The sequence below is a fragment of the Stegostoma tigrinum genome, chromosome 14, assembly GCF_030684315.1.
Source record: "Stegostoma tigrinum isolate sSteTig4 chromosome 14, sSteTig4.hap1, whole genome shotgun sequence".
Classification (NCBI taxonomy): Eukaryota; Metazoa; Chordata; class Chondrichthyes; order Orectolobiformes; family Stegostomatidae; genus Stegostoma; species Stegostoma tigrinum.
In genome coordinates, this window is record NC_081367.1 from 59,704,748 (window position 1) to 59,724,370 (window position 19,623).

The 19,623-nt window shown below is 40.9% G+C and overlaps 1 protein-coding gene across 2 annotated transcripts in view; it reads left to right on the forward strand.

The window, feature by feature from the left end:
* Positions 1-19,623, forward strand: part of LOC125457604 (AP-2 complex subunit mu) — a 74,126-nt gene that overhangs the window by 22,379 nt on the left and 32,124 nt on the right. For both annotated transcript variants that reach the window (XM_059651196.1, XM_048542050.2), the window contains exons 3-4: positions 7,766-8,031; positions 13,695-13,777. In XM_059651196.1, coding sequence (XP_059507179.1) covers positions 7,766-8,031; positions 13,695-13,777 — 349 coding nt within the window. The remainder of the gene's footprint in view (positions 1-7,765; positions 8,032-13,694; positions 13,778-19,623) is intronic.

Sequence of the window (19,623 nt, forward strand, 5' to 3'; positions counted from 1 at the left end):
GGCTCCCCCACTGACACCTGACACCTGTCACCTGCCCTGCTTTATTTTCCAAGAGAAAGTCAAATTTTACTCCTCCTCTAGTACGTACACCTATATACTGTATAAAAAAACGTTTTGTGTACAGTGAACAAATTTCTCTCCATCCAAGCCCTCAACACTATGGCACACCCAATCTATATTTGGGAAGTCAAAGTCTCCAACCATTAGAATCCTATTATTCTTTCAGATAACTGAGATCTTATGACAAATTCTTCTCAATTTTCTGCTGCCTGTTGCAGGGAGTTGGTGTGGTATAGTACAGTCACAATTATGTGATCATTCCTTTCTTATTTCTCAGTTCCACCCAAATAACTGCACCATATGAGCTACTTGGAATGTCCTCCCTAAGTACAGCCATAATGTTATCCCTAACAAAAAGTGCTGCCATCACCCTTCCTGCCTCCATTTCTATCCTTCTTATAGCATCTATTCTCTGGAACATTTAAGCTGCCAGCCCTGTCCATGATAACAAAATGTGAGGCTGGATGAACACAGCAGGCCAAGCAGCATCTCAGGAGCACAAAAGCTGACGTTTCGGGCCTAGACCCTTCATCAGAGAGCCTGTCCATCCCTGACTCGCATTTTTAGCTATTATAGGAATTTTAGCTATTTAGGAATTGTAGCTATAATTCCCCAGTCTCATGTTCCCAATCATGCCCTGAGATTGTCTGTCTTGCCTGTCAGCTCTCTTACACGGAAATAAAAGCAGTTTATCAGTCTACCTTATCCTCTACCTTGAATGATAAAGTGTGAAGCTGGATGAACACAGCAGGCCGAGCAGCATCTCAGGAGCACAAAAGCTGACGTTTCGGGCCTAGAAAAGTCAGCTTTTGTGCTCCTGAGATGCTGCTTGGCCTGCTGTGTTCATCCAGCTTCACACTTTATTATCTTGGATTCTCCAGCATCTGCAGTCCCCATTATTTCTCTACCTTGAATGGTTGACTGGCACCAGCCTCGGACTGATCTCTTTTCTCTCTATCTCTCTTGGTCCCCCCCACTTTCTCCCCTTACTAGTTGAAATCTTCCCAAGTAGCACAAGCAAACTTCCTCACTCGTATATTAGTCCCTTTCCAATTCAGCAGCAACCCATCCTCCTTCTCCAGGTTATTTCTGCCCCAGAAGAGAATCCAATGATCCAAAAATATATATCATTCTCCCCTGCACCAGATCTTCATCCACACGTTCATTTGCTCTAGCCTCCTATTCCTACTGTCACTAGCATGTGGCACCTTATCTAAATCATTAATGTATTTTGTAAAAAGCTGGGACCCAAACATTGGTCCCTGTGATATTCCACTAGTGACAGCCTATCTTAGGAAAATAATTCTTTATCCATATCAGGGCACTTCCCAAAAGGACTTAGTTTTTTTTATGGCATTTTGCAAAAGTCAGTTGCAGATTTTTGTTTTTGTGGATTTTTCATATTTGAATGCCATGGTGTGATTTGATCCCATGTTCCCAGAACTTTAGCCTGGGTCCTTTTTGGATTACAAGTCCAACAATACTACCACTAAAGGGCAACCAACTGATTTTATGCTCATTAAGAGGGACTGACATTACCTAACTTGAAAGTGTCTGCAACCTGAGTTGTGCTTTCAAATGGCAAGTTACCACAAAAGTTTGCATTCCTACTGCAAATGTGAAGTGTTGAGCAGTATTTCCTCTGATAAACTGTAGAGTTGTAGGATGATGAGGGGCAGGGGTGTGAGGGTGGAATAGTTGTCGTAGTAATATAGTAACTGAACTAATAATCCAGAAATCTACACTAATACTGTTGGGAAACAGCTTCAGTCTCGCCACAGCAGCTGGTTGAATTTAAATTTAGTCCATTTTTAAGAAATGCTTGAAATGAAAGACCTAGTATCATTGTCTCTAACTATTGTTATTGATTTGTCATTAAGATCCATTTGGTTCACTAATGTCCTTTCATGTCCTACTGTCTTTACCCAGTGTGGCTTCTGTGGCTTCAGACCCTTAGCGCTATGGTTGACTCTTAACTGCTCCCTCAAAACCAGAATTTCAAGGAAAACTGATAGTGACCAACAGATAGCAGGCTTGACAATGGCACCAAATCCAATGAAAGAAACATATCATTCAGCTCATTGTACAACTCACTAAACAATTTTTTTGTGAGAACCAGCTTCTAACCTAGTGCATTTCAGTCTTGGTAAACTGAGGAACTAGGAATATAATACTGGAAGTAAAGTGAAATTATGCAACTGTCCCAACTGTCTTACTGATCCCAGTGATCCCTATTTTCTTGTTGACCCTTTTTCTGTGATGGCTTGCAAAACTCTGACTCGCAGCACTGTAATATTTGTGTGGTTTTGAATTGTTTTTCAGCTGCAGGCCTCTGAGTTTCAAGTTTTCACACCTGCATTCAGCAATTTGTTAGCTGACTTTGATTGACAGAGGTGTTATGCTGAGGTTTGTGGGGGAATCCTGTTGATTGGAAACGGTGTTGCCTGCCTTCTGAAAATGGACTAAATTCTGTCAAAACCTGGCTCGCTGAAGATCTTGCTAAGCATAATTATGTGTGGGCTTTAGCCTGTGCAAAACAAATGTTTTCTTGTTTCTCTTTCATCTTCTGCGCTTCTCACCTGCGTTGTCATTTAGTTTCACATGCTGTGGTTTTTGCTGTTTCCAAATGGGTTTTCAGGTTTTCCGCAAACTAAGTTTAATTGGGTTATACAAACATTTTTGGCTGAGTGACCTTGCAGGAGTCTTAAAACTTTTAACAGATTTTAGAGTAGGAAATTAACCTCAAAGATAAAATTAAAAAAAACATGCAGAGGAAATTTACTAGATGAGGTATTTTGGTTATGTAGAGAGATTAGAAAGGTGTTCAAAATTGAAGAATTTTGCTAGGGTAAATAAAAGATTCCTTTCTTGTGGCAAGAAAGTCAGTGGTCAGTGCATGGATTTAAGGAAATTGGCAAGAGTCTGAAACTGAGAACATTTGGCAGGTACCCAGACTGCACTGCTGTGAGAACGTGGTGGAAGCAGAATTAGTAATAGCTTTCAAAAAGGGAACCAGTTTATATGATCTGAGAGAAAGAAATTGCTTGCTTGTGAGGAGAGTGCAAGGAAGTTTGACTAATTAAATCACTTTTTGAAAGGGCCTGGCACAAGCACAATGGGCCCATTAATGTCATGTGTGCTTCTGTGATGAATGATCCTAAAATTCTGCAAAACTACTGTAAATCTCATGTTTCTGTGCTTGGGCTGTTAGTTCTGTGGGATAGAATACTTTGTGCACTTTTATGTAGGTGTCTGCTCCAATTCTTGAGATGAATGTTGGCTATTGACCGTCTGAATTATCTGTTTGAGCCACATTGTCTTATCATTCTGATTTTAACTGTTCAGTGGATTCAGCTGTTAGTTATTCATTTGTCATTTCTGCTTTGACCCACATGGCCATTCCTCTCATGATTCATCACCGCATTAGTTTGGGAGTTGAGCCTCACCTAGTATGTTTGTAGCTGTGCAATAACTGTGCTGTTTCCTCACTTGAGTTGAATAGTTCCCCAGCATTGTAGCTCTGCCTTTTTCACTTTGATCTGTCAGTGATCTAAAGCTGATGCACGCTGGCTGGAAATGTAAAATTCAGCAGCACAGAGGATGACCTCTTGTACTTCTGCACATATTATGGAAGAACTATTCTATAGTTTATTTTCTTTGACCTTTCCTATCTCCTTTCTGACTTTTATTCAAATATTTGTTCACTTCACTGTTTACTCTGTACTAGATTTTACTTCTGTATCTAGCAGTAAATTCCACAATCTGGTGACCTGTTAAAATTGCTTTTAAAATTTATCCTAAATAGAATGAGATTTCAGAGGGATAACAAAGTGTGGGGCTGGATGAACACAGCAGCCCAAGCAACATCTTAGGAGCACAAAAGCTGACGTTTCAGGCCTGATGAAGGGTCTAGGCCCAAAACATCAGCTTTTGTGCTCCTGAGATGCTGTGTTCATCCAGCTCCACGCTTTGTAATCTTGGATTCTCCAGCATCTGCAGTCCCCATTATCTCAGATTTCAGAGGGAGTTGAAGGTTGTCATGAAACAACTGTCATGAAGTTGTGCTACAAATGGGGTATACAGTAATTCCTTGCATATTTTCTACTGTAATTATCAATTTGCAGTGATCATTTTTAAACTTATCAATATACTGAAGGTACTGATGCAGGGAAAACATTGGCATTCTACATCTTGCACTCTGCTTAGGTGAGGGTTGCCGTTATGGTCCATTTTGTAAGTCTGGTATTCCTGCCAAAGGCTGTTTCTGTGCCATTAAAAATTGAAGACACTGTCCCATTTCACGTGTTCTCTTTGAATTGAGGAAGGGCAAAACCAATGTTCTGCCTTAATGCTTTGACAACTGTCTCCTCCATCCTGGTTGCAGATTGTTAGACTCATGACAAAATGTATTGTGATGGAACATTGTGTTGACTTTGGTGATATGGGTACTTTAAATGGACAGATCGACATTGCTCCCTTGCCAACAGTGCTGAAGAAGTACCAAAGATAAATTACGTTGAGAGGAATGCTTGTGAGCAAATCCCTGTTTTAATATGCATAGGTTCATCAAGCCAGTATCAATGAGGCATAAATGATATTATCAGTTGATTTTTTAATAATGCTTTTATTTGTTGGTGATTAGCACCTCGCAGTTGTCCATTGTTCTGCTTTAGATGTCTGTGTGTAGTCCTTTGTTTCTCATCTGTTGTTTCTTTTCTGTGCTTTGTGTATTCTAACCCTCTCTCTTGTTGGTCTGACACTTCCCCTTCCTTGCTGACGTCTCATTTTTCCTCATCTCATCATGTGCTCATTGGCTGCACTAGGAATAGGTAAGAGTCATTTGTCACCTTGTGCTAATTAACTAGTAATTTGTCCTGTGACGTTTAACTTGGCCACATTGAAAGTTGCAAAATTAAAATGTAGCTGTAGCTGCTATCTAAGTGATGTTATTATGGGTTGAGGGGTGGGAACGGGGAAGAGGCAGAAAAGAATCGTCTGAGAAACACTGTACTGGTAGCGATCCATCCTTTTTAAAAACTTACCCGGTAAGGTTTAAAGAAAAAAGAACAAAAGAAAATTACAGCACAGGAACAGGCCCTTTGGCCCTCCAAGCCTACGCCGATCCAGATCCTCTATCTAAACCTGTCGCCTATTTTTCAAGGATCTGTATCCCTCTGCTCCCTGCCCATTCATCTATCTGTATAGATGCGTCTTAAATGATGCTATGGTGCCCACCTCTACCACCTCCGTTGGCAATGCGTTCCAGGCACCCACCACCCTCTGCGTAAAGAACTTTCCATGCATATCCCCCTTAAACCTTTCCCCGCTCAGCTTGAAATCGTGACCCCCAGTAATTGAGTCCCCACTCTTGGGGTGGGGGGGGGGGTGGCGTGGGTGAAGCTTTTAAGTGCCTTTAAGAGGAAGCTAGATAAGAATGTGTGGGAGAAAGGAGCAGCAATGCACTACTGAACTTAAGCTTCAAATTCTGTCATGAGGAAAAACCAGATATCCAGATCTCCTGTACTTTTCGGCTGAGCACAGCTCAGATTCTCCAGCTCCGAGCAAAACCTGATATCTCTCGTATATAAATTGACTGTGATCGCATCCATTCTTCATGTTGTGCCATTGCTATCACCAATCAAAACTTACTGGCGACATAGCTCAGCTGCAGTAATTGCTCTATTACCATGACTGATTTTATTAGGCCAAATTTTTTTGGGGGTGGGGGTGAACTCGGTCAGCCAACAGGTTCTCAGGAGCATCTATTGTGAATGTTGGGGTAGGGTTTGGGTCTTGTACGGATGGAAAAAGCTCGTAATTTTAGATTCTGGTTATCGGCTATACAAGGGCCTAGAAACCTGAAAGTTTACAAGTTTATTTTCATACATTTCAATTTTATACTGACTTGAGATGGTGTACTAATATGCAGGCCTTGCCCCCTTCCAGGTTAGGATAAAGCAAATCAGCAATGTTCTTGCCCTTAAATGCTATCTTATTCTGTGATACGTTCCTAGCACAGAAGAGTCTAAGAGGAGTATGTCCCTGTTTTAAGGATCAGTTGCATACCTCGTTCTTTAGGACAGTGCTGATGCTAGCTTTAAAGCAAAATTCATTTTACCTTGAAGTTGCACAGATTCACACCTGTCTGTTGTGCTCTTACGTGTGGGCGTCTCGACTCCAAAAGAGTACTTTATCGATTGAAGGTATCCTGTTTGTAAATTTCGTTTCCTCACCAGTTTTGTTGTACTGATTTCTCTGGCTGTGGATCTGCCCAAATGTGTTTAAGTGGTGTTGCTAATCTTTAGAACTGCATGATTTAATACATAAAATGTACATTGCATGATCAGTCTTTTGATAAAATGCATTCTTTGAACTTTACTTATGTTTGTAAATAGACTGACGTAATCATGGCGCTATTGAATCTTCTTGCTAAATAGTCAACAAGTAATCCTGCTGCTCGATACTAACCTCTCATTCTTACTGTTCCCTCAATGGTTACGTTAGGCTCTCCAGCTAATCCTTGTTGTAAAGAATCACATGTAAAGGGTTGAATTTACTTTTTTGTTGCTGTTTTCCTGAATTGAGGGCATTTCACAGTTAGATCTGACTGACTATAGATCTTAAGAGTAAAGCATCCCAGAAAATATTTTTATAGCATGATCAAGAGGCACACTTCTTGGTGGCAAAATTCCCCTTATTTGTAGTTTACTAGTCATTAGTAAATGCAGGGACAGTCGGTAACCCACCCCAAATGAATGGGCAACCTCCTCCTTGTGATTGCAGAAATCATTATTGTGACTCCAATTAAAGAACTAGAATATATCTTTTGTTTGTATCAGATTCCATCAAAAAATGCACATTGATGAAATTAGGTGCAGTCATCCAAGTCTACAGTTTTTTGAGATGGATAACTTGATAGAATTGACCTTGTACAAGTATATCTCCTCTACTCTTCTCTCCCAAACCCTCCCTCCCCCCCCCCCCAACCCTTTTCATTTCTGTGTACTGTATAATAGAAGTGAGAAGGCTGAGGGTGATATCTTGTAACCAAAAACATCTGTCCTAATGGTTGTATTCAATGGATTTTGCAAATTTCTGTGGACCAGGAAGCAAATCTGGTGTAGTATGTACTTCTGCCACTGAAGTGTTGCTCATTGACGGCCTCTAATGATAGAAACTAAGAGTTGCAACATCCTTTTGGAACAAAATATGCCCGTCAAAACGCATGTTCAATGAGTCAGAGATTATCACTGAGACTGATGTAATTGAGGGACACGCTGTTATGGTACAGTGATAAGAGTCTCTACCTCTGAGCTAGGAGACCTAGGTTCAACTCCCCCCTGCTGCAAGAGATGTGTAATAGCATCCCTGAACAGGTTGGTTGGAAAATAAGTTTTACCTTTTAAATAACTTTGTACCTTATCCACATGGAGACTGTCTGGAGAGAGCACTGCATATGTAATTAGGCTAAGGAAGTGTAGTACTGGCTACAAGACTGTCATGTCAAGTTGGAGCAATTGAGATGGTTTATTGCAAGTATCAGAATATGAGCTTATAGAAAATATTGGGTTAGTTTGGATAACGAGCTGAGCGACACCCTGGGGTCTCTAAGGTTTCTTTAGTCTTAATGAAATAAATGCAAGTGAATATTTAAATGAAGACTGATTCACAGTGACCTAATTGGTTGCAATTCTTTGGTTTGCAGACGGAACGCAGTGGATGCCTTCCGCGTCAATGTTATCCATGCAAGGCAGCAAGTGCGTTCACCAGTGACTAACATCGCACGAACCAGTTTCTTCCATGTGAAACGTTCCAATATCTGGCTAGCTGCTGTCACCAAGCAGAATGTTAACGCAGCCATGGTCTTTGAGTTCTTGTATAAAATGTGTGATGTTATGACTTCGTATTTCGGAAAGATCAGTGAGGAAAACATCAAGAACAACTTTGTCCTTATTTATGAGCTGCTGGATGGTACGTATAAGTTGAAGGGATGGAAAACAAGTATGGTCTGAAAAGCATGAACAAAATTCCAGAATTCTTGATTTAATTAGGCAATATAAGGCGAAAGGATTGAGCACGATATGGAATCTGTTTAATGGTTTTTCATCTGTCTCTTCTTCATTCATGATTTACTTGGATTGAATGTTCGTAATATTGAAAAGTGCCCCATGTTTTCTACTGAGATAATCATTTACCTGTGCTGAGAGAAATCTGGTGTTATCGTGCTTAGTCTGGCGTAAATGAGCAATAAATGGTGGCCTTATTAGTGACAACTATATCACGGGAGGCGGGGGGGGAAACTAGGACACTGGAGAAATGAGAGAAAAATGGTGACATTTTGGAGGAGAATATCGGAATTTTAATAGATTAGCTGCAGGACCACACTATTCAGATCATTTTCTCTATCTATAGAAGGACATATGTTGCAAATGCTTGTACACCAGCCTCCATAAAAGTAAGATTATAAAATATTTGATAACAAAGTGTGAAGCTGGATGAACACAGCAGGCCAAGCAGCATCTCAGGAGCACAAAAGCTGATGTTTCGGGCCTAGACTTCAGAAATGTCGGCTTTTGTGCTCCTGAGATGCTGCTTGGCCTGCTGTGTTCATCCAGCTTCACGCTTTGTTATCTTGGATTCTCCAGCATCTGCAGTTCCCATTATCTCTGATACTATTATAAAATATTTGTATTGGATAGAAGTAGAGAAGATGCTTATATCTGTGGGAACTGAATCCAGGGACCACAGATTTAAAATAATCACTAAATCTAATGGAGAAGTCAGGAGAAACATATCACCCCTGCCAAAACAAAATCAACAAGGATGTCTTTAGGAAAAGCTAGATGAAAATAAGAGTGGAAGAAGTGGAATGATATGTCTGTGCGAATAAATAAGGAGAAAGAGGCTCATGTGATGCGTAAATTCTAGCACTATTTGTTCTTGTGCTGTACATTGAATAATTCCATGTCATCTTGTACTTGTTTAGATGACTGACATGGAACTTTATTGGCATGGCTTGTTCATGGGTTACACTGTGGAAAAACATTAGAAGTAAATATGTTTCATAATGTTCACGCCAACAGTTTAAATAGAACATAATTCGTCTGAAGCATTTCCCACCCCCATCCCAACGCATATGCACACACACCACTAGCCCCAGGTTGAAATTAATTTTCTCCCACACTCAGAATTCATAGATGATTGGATTGTCCATTTTTCCAAGTTAGCTACTTGCTCTCATCTTGAAACCGGTCTCACCGTAATCCATCAGAAATAGCAATGCATGTGATTGATATTTCCTTGAATCTGTGCAGCCATGCAGCTGTTCCAAGGGTCTGTGTGCACGACGGGTTGTACTGACACCATTTCCGCCTTTGATTTTTGGCTGGAGTGCTCAGAACTATGTCGCCTGTGAGAACGTAGCATGCAAGAGTTATAAAGGCCCATTTTTGCAAGTTTGGTAGCATGGTAGACATTATGATGAGTTGGACGTATATTCCTCTTAACACTCAAATGGTGCAGGTGTATGAAAAGAGAGAGCATTATTCAAGGGAAATACAAGTGTGTGTATGTGTGTGTATGTATTGTATTCGACATCACTGCCCCGCAATTTTCACTTCCTAGAAGGATATAGCAGCAGGTGCATAACATGTCAAGCACCTCCAAGCCTTACACCATCTCGCTTTGGGTGTGCAGCAACTGTTACTTCAAAATCCTGAATTTTCTGCCAAATACTGAGACTGCAGTGATTCATAAGATCCATCACTAATTGTGGCAGGGATTCGAGAATAAATTTTAATAATTATTTTCGTTCTTGAATACTGGGGAAGAATGTGCTATCCAAGCTGAAACAGAGCTATGGAATAGGCTTATTCTAAGGGGAATTGAATTGTCATCCTGCTTGCTTTTACAAATGATTGTAAAACCCATTTTGCTGTGCTGCCACATGCTTTAGGATAGAAGGAGTCAGGGGATGGTGCATTTCAGTCGCATGAACGGAATTGCAGGTTCTAGCTTTGTCAGATGCCAGAGTGCTCCAACTGTATGTCCAAGAATTACAATTTTTAAAACATAATGTATGCTTTTTTGAAGGAAAACACTTCCCAGTAATGTAATTGTAGTATTTGTACAACATTATTTACTGGAAGCCAATATAGAGTCATAAAGATGTTCAGCACAGAAACAGACCCTTCGGTCTAATTCCTGCATGCAAGCCAATTCTCCGAAATTAGTCTAGTCCTGCCTGTGAGCATTTGCCCCGTATCCCTCTAAACTCTTCGTATTCATATTCCCATCCAGATGCCTTTTAAATGCTGTAATTGAAAAACCCACATAGTTCCAAAAAAACTGGTAAAACTTATGAGTATGCAGCAATAAGTACTATCAAAACTAGTTCTTTCTCTTAAAACAAAGTTTGACTCCAAGCCACACATCAGTCATTAGAATAGTTGACAATAAAGTTGATTGAAGAATTGAATTTTAAGGAGTATCGCTGAGGAAAAGTGGGGAGGCAGTGATGGTCTTTGAGCTTGTGAGCAGGCAGCTGAAGGTAGGGTCAGTAATGGCGAAGGAATGGAAATTGGGGATGTGTAAGAGGCTAGGATTGTAGGCTTGGAGATCTGAGACCTGTTGGGCTTGAAGTTTTTGAGGTGAGAGTTGAGATGGACGGGTTTGAAGCAAAACAGAACTTTTAAAAGGCTGGCAGACACGAAGTGGTTTAAGTATGGTAGCTGTTAAACAGAGCATATTCCTTTGTGCTGCATTGGGAAAAGCTGGATATAGTTGACTCATGTAGCAAAATTGGACCCACATTAGCTGTTGGTCTTAAGTTGATCGTGATGTGTCTGTCCTTTCTTGTAATACTTGCACTTCACTCAATTATCACACATTGAACAGTTCACTGTTCGCACTTAAAGAATAATCCAGTGGGTAAAGTTTGTAGGTAATAAAAAGAATCTAAAAATGGAATTAATCTGGATTCAGTGATGTTGATGTCACTAGCATAGGGTCCTAGAAATAAAACATAACTTTGATTCCAAGAAAGTAAAAGGTTTTAAAATATGCAGAATTCTGCAGTTTGCCTGTCTTTTAAACCTGTGTCGACAGAGAGCGTGGATCAGGGTTCTGTACTTAACCAAAGTGACTGTTTGTTACAGATGAATAGCCTGTAACTACAGAAATAATAATGAACCCTTGGCATATAACTTTTCAAGTTAAAACTCAAACCCTATTTGAGCTCGCCCTAGACACACAGTGGGGGAGAAGTTTGATCAGAGCAAGGCAGTGAAATATAAACAGTTTGAGTCGACTCTTCTGAGCAGAATGCAGCCTCTCAAAAGTTCTGTGTAGAAGGCAAGGTTGACTGATTCCTACTTATGCAATTTTTGATTTATCAATTTAAAGTAATAGGTTACGGCAACTGGAAAGGTAAATCTGTCTACCTTTGAGTTCGAGATGCGTTTTACTGCAGAACTGTTCCTCCTCAAGGCCTGATGATTTCCACCAAAGCCTTCACACCCCAAATTATTATTCTTCCTGGGAGCTGATCATATTTATTGACGGGCAGAAGGTCATTGTCATCAGCAACTGGCCACTAATCCACCAACCAATCAACTACTGTTTGCCAGCCAAAATTCCATTCCAGCACCCCCTTTGACTCTAGCTCGTCTGCAAACTAGGTCTCCATACTGCTTCATCAAGCAACTAAGTAAGCAGTACTGAGAATGAGTCTTGTTACTTGCTTTTAAAAAGTGCAGCAATCCTTTAACAAGCCTTGGTTTTTAAAACAGTAAGATTTCAGTCCACTATCACATACAGAAAAGAAAAAGGCACATACTTTATGGGAAACAGTAATGCTGGAGATGGGGGAAGAGAGATTTTTAGTGAATATTTCTCCTCATTGTTTACTGAGAGTACATGACTGCTAAGGAAATAAGGGAAACAAGTGGGGATGTTTTGGTCTGCATACACATTAACAGAGGGGAGGTGTTTGCTCTCATAAAGCACAGTAAGATGGATAAATCCCTGGGCGTGATCAAGCCCATCCTCAAATGTTCTGGGAAGCAATGGAAAAAAATTGCAGAGACCCTTGCAGAGATTTTTGTTTCAATTGAAATTCTGGAAGGTGGCGAATGTTCCATTGTTTAAGAAAGGTAACAAAGACAAGCCAAGGAACTATAGGCCAGTGAGCCTGACATCAATGATAGGCAAGTTATTGGAGAAGATACTGAAGGACAGGATCCACCAAAATTTGGACAGTCAAGGTCTGATTAGGGATAGTCAGCATGGATTTGTGCACAGGGAGCCATGTCTGACAAACCTTTTAGTTATTTGAAGAGGTAACCCAGAGAATAGATAATGGAATGGCAGTGGATGTTATCTGTATGGACTTTAGTAAGGCCTTTGACAAGGTCCTGTATGGCAGGCTTGCCATAAAGGTTAAGTCACATGGCATCCAGGGAGAGCTGGCGAACTGGATTCAAAATTGGCTCGATGGTAGGAAGCAGAGGGTGATGGTTGAAGGTTGTTTCTCAGACTCGAGGCCTGTGACTATTGGTGTGCCACAGGGGTCACCGCTGGTACCTTTGTTATTTGTTATTTACGTAAATGATCTGGATGTGAATGTATAAGGCATGATTAATAAGCTTGTAGATGATACTAAATTGGGAGGTATCGTTGATAGCAAGGAAGGTCATCAAAAATTAAAGGGATCTTGATTAGATGGAGAAGTGGGCTGAGGAAGGGCAAATGCAATTCATTACAGCATAAGTGTGACGCGTTGCACTTTAGAAATTCAAGTCATGTTGGACTTTTACAGTAAATGGTAAGCTCCTGAGGAGTGTTTGGTACAGGAGACCTAGGAGTACAAGTACATAGTTTGTTGGAAGTAGCGTCACAGGTAGACAGTGGTGAAGAAGGTGATTAACATGCTGGCCTTCATCAGTTGAGGCACTGAGTATAGGAGTCAAGATGTCATGTTACAGTTGTATAAGGCTGCACTTGAGTGTTCTGTGCAGTTTTGGTCACCGTTATTTGAAAGACATAATTAAACTGGAAAGTATGTAAAGAAGATGTACGAGGATGTTGCCAGAACTTAGTAGGCCTGAGTTATAATGAGTGGTTGGCCAGGATGGGACTTATTCCGTGGAATGTAGAAGAATGAGGGGTGACCTTCTTGAGGTGTATAAAGTCAGGAGGCGCACAGGTCTCATGAATGCATATTACCATTTTCCCAGGGATAGGGAATTGAAAGCCAGAGGGCATAGGTTTAAGGTGAGAGAGGACAGATTTAAGGAGAACCTGAGGAGGCAACTTCTTCGCACGACTTGGGCTACCGAAGAAAGTGGTTAAGGCAGGTGCAGTAGCAATGTTTAAAAAACATTTGGATAGATATGTTCATGAGAAGGTCTGGAGGGATATGGACCAAACGCAAGCATTTGGAGCTAGCTGAGAGGGCACCATGGTCAGCATGGACCAGTTTGGGCCGAAGGGCCTGTTTCCATGCTGTATGACCGACTCTTGAAAAATTAGGCAATTGAGTTTTATTACTTGGATTGGATGAGTTTTGCCCCTTGATACTTTCAGTCGTTGCTTGTGGGATTTATATTTGAAAGAGTTTATTTTTGTTTGCTTAGAAATCCTGGATTTTGGCTATCCACAGAATTCTGAGACTGGGGCACTGAAAACTTTCATTACTCAACAAGGAATCAAAAGCCAGGTAAGCACCATTGAACCAACTTTTTATTGCTTGAACATTGGTTTATTTATAGATTGCAATTCTTGCCAAAATGTGTTTTTGCCACTGATTAAAGGATGACTATATTTAAACTCTAATTATGAAGCTCATTTTCAGGGTGGCGTGCGTAAACCTCCACTAAATTCACAAAGGCAAGACTTATTTAAAACTATCGGATACCAGTAGAATTAAACAATTAAGGTGATGTTTTTAAAACCTTTGATCCCTTCTTTCTTGAAGACTGTACATTTTTGTTGGGCTGCCACTCTCACATCAAGCACCCTGATCAAGTTGCTGTTGGTTCTTCTACGGTACAGGGCCGTTTGACTGAGGCATGCACACAGCAATGCTGTTGCATTAAAGTCTGTTATATTTCTTAGTGAGCCTCAAAGTAACACTTTCCTAAAATAGTTTATTTTAGTTTTGAATTAGTATTGAATGAGAAGTGTAAGTTCTATGGCAAATGGTGTATTGTGCTGATATTTATTCTTTGCCGTCTTCACTTTCAGATGAGTTATGTCTGCTAGTGGAGTGGCCTGTTTGTATTTCTAGCAGTGGATTGGTGTAATAACAATTTTCTAAGAAGCCACCCACTGATAAGGTTTCCTATTTGGCGAGGCATGTAATGGGCAGATTGGATCATTGGCTGTTGCTGAGCTCTGAGGTGGTCCCAGATGTGTCCTGTGTTGTGCTGCATCTTGGAGTTGCTCAGAAATGCACATACTGACTCAGCAGGAAGTCAGTCAGCACAATTTGCAAAGGTTTTTTAATCTTGTTGTTTCAAACAGTTTTTGTATTCCATTCAGTTTGTAGCATTTACATCTGATTTCCACCCACTCAGTTTGCTCTTCACTTTTTTGAGGGATGGCAGGTGAGAAATGAGGCTTCACTAGTTCATGAAGTAAGTGTACCCAGAGGCCACATGAAGAGGGGGATAGGATCATAATTTGCTGACAGCCAGAGGCACTGTTGGACTTAATGCAACACCCTTCCCCACACTGCAACACCCCCCCCCAAAAAAAACCCACCAAGAATACACATATCAAGTAACTTTTCAAACTTCAGTGATGGCAGGATATTTTGATTATTAACGTAACTTGGTTACTAGCATCTGCAGGAATTTGTGTTGAGTTGGTCAGGACTCTTAACAGAATGAGGCAATCTGAAAAATTGAAGTCTTTTTCATTGCTTATTTGTTCTCAGGCAGTTAATTTACTTATACTCTGAATCTTGACAGATGTATACTTTTGGAGGCCGTATTCTAGGCTGTCTTTAGATTTGCAGGGAGAAAAAAAGCTTAGAAGCCATTTTTAGTCAGTGTTTCTTCTTTAAAGTGAAGATGAAGGATGCTTGGATATAGCCTTTCTTGACGAGAGTTTACAAAATTTGATTAAGTAGTTGAAAGATGGGACACATGGGGAATGGAACAACCAGATGAGCAAGTAGTGGCAGTAGTCTGAGGAGAACTTTAAGTTTTGTTTAAAAGCTTGAATTTAAGCACTGTTACTCGAGAAATTTTTGTATTTGCTTAGTGTAATTGTTGTAATCATATCTTTGGGTCAGTGGTGTCTGAGTTGAAAATAATGAAGGGAGAGATGGATGTTGCAATAGAAACTGTAGAATCAAGGTTTCAGTGAGTCAGTTTATGGAACAGACTTCTTGGTACTTGGTAATGTAGTTAATATTGATTCAATTCACTGGAAATGATAGATTTCCTTCAGAAAATATTATTTTGGGATGTAGCCCCAAATAGTATTTTGAGACTTGACACAAATATAGCAGCAATAGTAGAAATTTCTGGAAAAGCACAGTAGGTCTGGTAGGATCTGTTGAGAGAAAACCAGAGCATTGATGGAGACCATTAGTGGCTGACAACGGGTTGTGTGTGTTGGCAGCCCAAGTGAAGGCCTGATGTGAGAGGTTCAGGTAAGGACATGGGAGAAGGTCTTCAGGCCCTAAAGTTATTGAGCTCAGTATTGAGCCCAGGTTTCAGGGTTTCCATGCAGAAAACAAGATGTTCTTCCAGCTTGCGCTGACTATCGCTAGAGCACTGTGACAAACCTCAAACAGATGTTGCTTGCATTCCTTAATGCAAAAATGGAGGATGAAGGAACTGGCGAATGAAATGGAGCAGGGAGGTGGGGTGCAGGACAGCTCTGAGAAGCATGATGCAGTGCTGATGGAGAGCAAGGTTGAGAGACTGTATATGGCGGTGCATTTGTGCAGACCTCGGCATACGCCGCTCCTCAGACAGCTGTTCCCATTGTACATGATGGACATATCTGTGATACTGGGTGAATTCAAAACATGAAAGATGATACTTCGATCAGCATCTGCACAGGATGATTGAGCTGGATATAGACACTGAGAAATGAGATGTGGCTGTGGGCAAAGTGTTTGGTGAAGACCTGGTCAAATTACTAGGAAATAAAATGGAAGTATTGATGAAGGGCAAGAGAAAAGGTTAGAATGGAATGGATCAGAGAGAGGAGCAGAATTTTCTCAAGGTGGGAATACCTGGAAAAAACGTGGCAGTGAGTTATACATTAAAATAAAACAAAGAACTGAAGATCTGAAACAAAAACCAAAATTGCTGGTGAAACTCAGTAGGTATGGCAGCATCTGTTGGGGTGTAGTGGGGGATGGGGAAACAGCATTAACGTTTCAAGTGGCTAATCCATAGAGCATGAAAACAAATGCTTCAGTCCAACCCATCCATTCTGACCAGATGTCCTAAATAAGTCTAGTCCCATTTGCTAGCATTTGGCCCGTATCCCTCCTTATTGCTTCCTAATCATGTGCTCATCCAGATGCCTTTTAAATGTAATTGTACCAGTCCCTTCCTGTCCTCTGGCAGCTCCTTCCATACATGCACCACCCTCTGCATTAAAATGGTTGTCTCTTTTGAATCTTTCTGTTCTTACCTTAAACCTATGCCGTCTAGTTTTGGACTCACCCCACACTGGGGAAAGGCCTTGTTTCTTTACCCTGTCCATACCCCTCGTTATTTTATAACCTCGATAAGGTCCCCCCTAGCCACCGATGCTCCGATAGCCCTCTCTATTGCTCAAACCCTCTGACCATGGCAGCATCCTTCTTAAATTTTTTATGACCCCTCTCAAGTTCCACAACATCCTGCCTATAGCAAGGGAGACTAGAATTTTACACAGTAATTCCAGTAGTGGCCTAACCAATGTCCTGTACAGCTCCAATGTGACATCCCCACTTCTGCACTCAATGCATTGACAAGAAAGACAAGCATACCAAACGCCACCCTCACTATGCTATCTATCTGCAACTCCGCTTTCAAGGAGCTATGAGCCAGCCGTCCAAGGTCTGTTTGTTCACCAGCATTCCCTGGGCCATACCATTCAGTATAAAAATCCTGCCCTGATTTGCCTTTCCAAAATTCAGCGTCTCATATTTATCTAAAATAAACTCCAAAAGCCCATTGAATCAAGATTCCGTCGTACTCTGAGGTTATTTCCATTCTTGTCCACTATACTTGCAACTTTGGTGTCATCTGCAAACTTACTAACCATAACCTATGTTCACACCCAGATCATTTATATGAATGACAAGAAGCAGTGGATCCAGCACCAACTCTTGTGGCACACTGCTGGTCACAGGCCTCCATTCTGAAAAGCGACCCTCCACCACCACCCTCTCTCCTCTACCTTCATACTAGTTCTGTATCCATATGGCTGGTTCGCCCTCTATTGTGTGTGATCTAATCTTGCTAACCAATTGACCATGAGGAACCTTGTCAAATGCCTCACTGAAGTCCATATAGATCACTTCCACCGCTCTGCCCACATCAATCCTCTATTACTTCTTCAAAAAAAAACCAAGTTTGTGAGACACAGTTTCCTACAGACACAACCATGTTGACTGTCCTTAATTAGTCCTTGCCTTTTCAAATACATGTAAATCCTGGCATTCAGGATTCCCTCCAACAACTTGCTCACCAGCAAAGTCAGGTATGCCGGTCTGTAGTTCCCTGGCTTTTCCTTACCACCTTTCTTAAATAGTGGCACTAAATTAGCCAACCTCCAGTCTTCTGACACCACCTCCCCTGTGGCAATCGATGATACAATTATCTCAGCAAGGGGCCTAGCAATCTCTTCCCTAGCTTCTGAGTTCTAGGGTGCACCTGATCAAGTCCCAGGGATTTATCCACCTTTATGCGTTTCAAGGTATCCAGCACCACCACCTCTCTAATATGAACGTTTTTCAAGATGTCTCTATTTATTTCCCCACCTTCTCTATCTTCCATAACCTTCAGTGTAAACACTGAAGCAAAATACTCTTTGTGTTTCCCTCTCCCCTATCTCCTGTATGGGTAACCTTGCTGATCTTTAAGGTGCTCTATTCTCTCCCTACTTAGGCTTTTGTCCTTTAATGTATTTGTACAATCTGGTTTGGATTCTCATTAACCCTATTTGCCAAAACTATCTCGTCCCCTTTTTGCCCTCCTGATTTCCCTCAAGTAATTTCCTACTTTCTTTATAGTTTTCCATGGTGTCACTTGATTTCTGCTGTCTATACCTGACATATGCATCCTTCTTATTCTTGACCTGAGCCTCAGTTTCTTTGATGCGGAGATGCTGATGTTGGACTGGAGTGGACAAGGTCAGAAATGGGATGACACCAGCTTATAGCCCAATAGGTTTATTTGAAATCACAAGCTTTTGGGGTGTTGCCCCTTTTGTCAGGTGAATTTCTCTAGTCATCCAGTATTCCCTACACCTACTGGTTTTGCCTTTCACCCTAACATGAACATACTGTCTCTACTCCTCCTTTCTCATTTTTAAAGCTTCCCATTTTCTAGCTGTCCCTTTACCTGCAAACATCCGTCCCAATTAACTTTGAAAATTCTTGCCTAATACCGTCAAAATTTGCCTTCCTCCAATTTGGAACTTTAACTTTTAGATCTGGTCTGTCCTTTTCCATCACTATTTTAAAACTGGTAGAATTACGGTGACTGGCCCCAAAGTGCTCCCGCACTGACACCTCAGTCACCTTCCCTGCCTTAATTCCCAAGAGTAGGTTAAGTTTTGCACCTTTCAAAGCTACATCAACAAACTGAATCAGAAAATTTTCTTGTACATACTGAACAAATTCCTCTCCATCCAAGCGCTTAACTCTGTGGTATTTCCAGTCTATGTTTGGAAAGTTAAAATCTCCTACCATAACCACTATTATTCTGACAACAAATCTCCTGACAAATTTGTTTCTAAATTTCTGCTGACTATTAGGGGGTCTTGTATAATCCCAAAAGGTGACCCCAATAACTCTGTCAGAGGTCCTATTTTTCTCTTGGGCAGCACCCCCCCCCCCCCCCCCCCCCCCCCCCAACAAAATATACTTGCTCTGTAGCCATTCAGTGAAGGATGACTTGGTGTATATTTCTTTTTCTGAATGAGCAATTTCCTAAAGAACGTCAATGGATAATAATTGCAATGGAAGTTGAGATTTAGGTTAAAGATTTACAAATTATATAATAATCATTATCTGCTGGTTTAATGTAGTCCTTGCCTTAAATTTGCATGTGTAAAAACCACAGCATTTCAAATTAATTGCAGGCAGCACTTTGAATCCTTTTGAGAGATGTGAAGAAGAACTATTTCAGTGCAATTTGTATACTTTCAATGTTGCACCTGCTCTTGTAGCTAATTTGTTTTCTCTTTTTTTCCCCAAATCAAATCCTCTGCTTCCTGACTGTTTGCCTGTTAACACTGCGTGTGGCACTCCTGGTTCTAATCCTGCTGTAATACTTTCTTTTTCTCCACCTGTGACTGGCGACCTGATTTATAGCATCAGGTAGG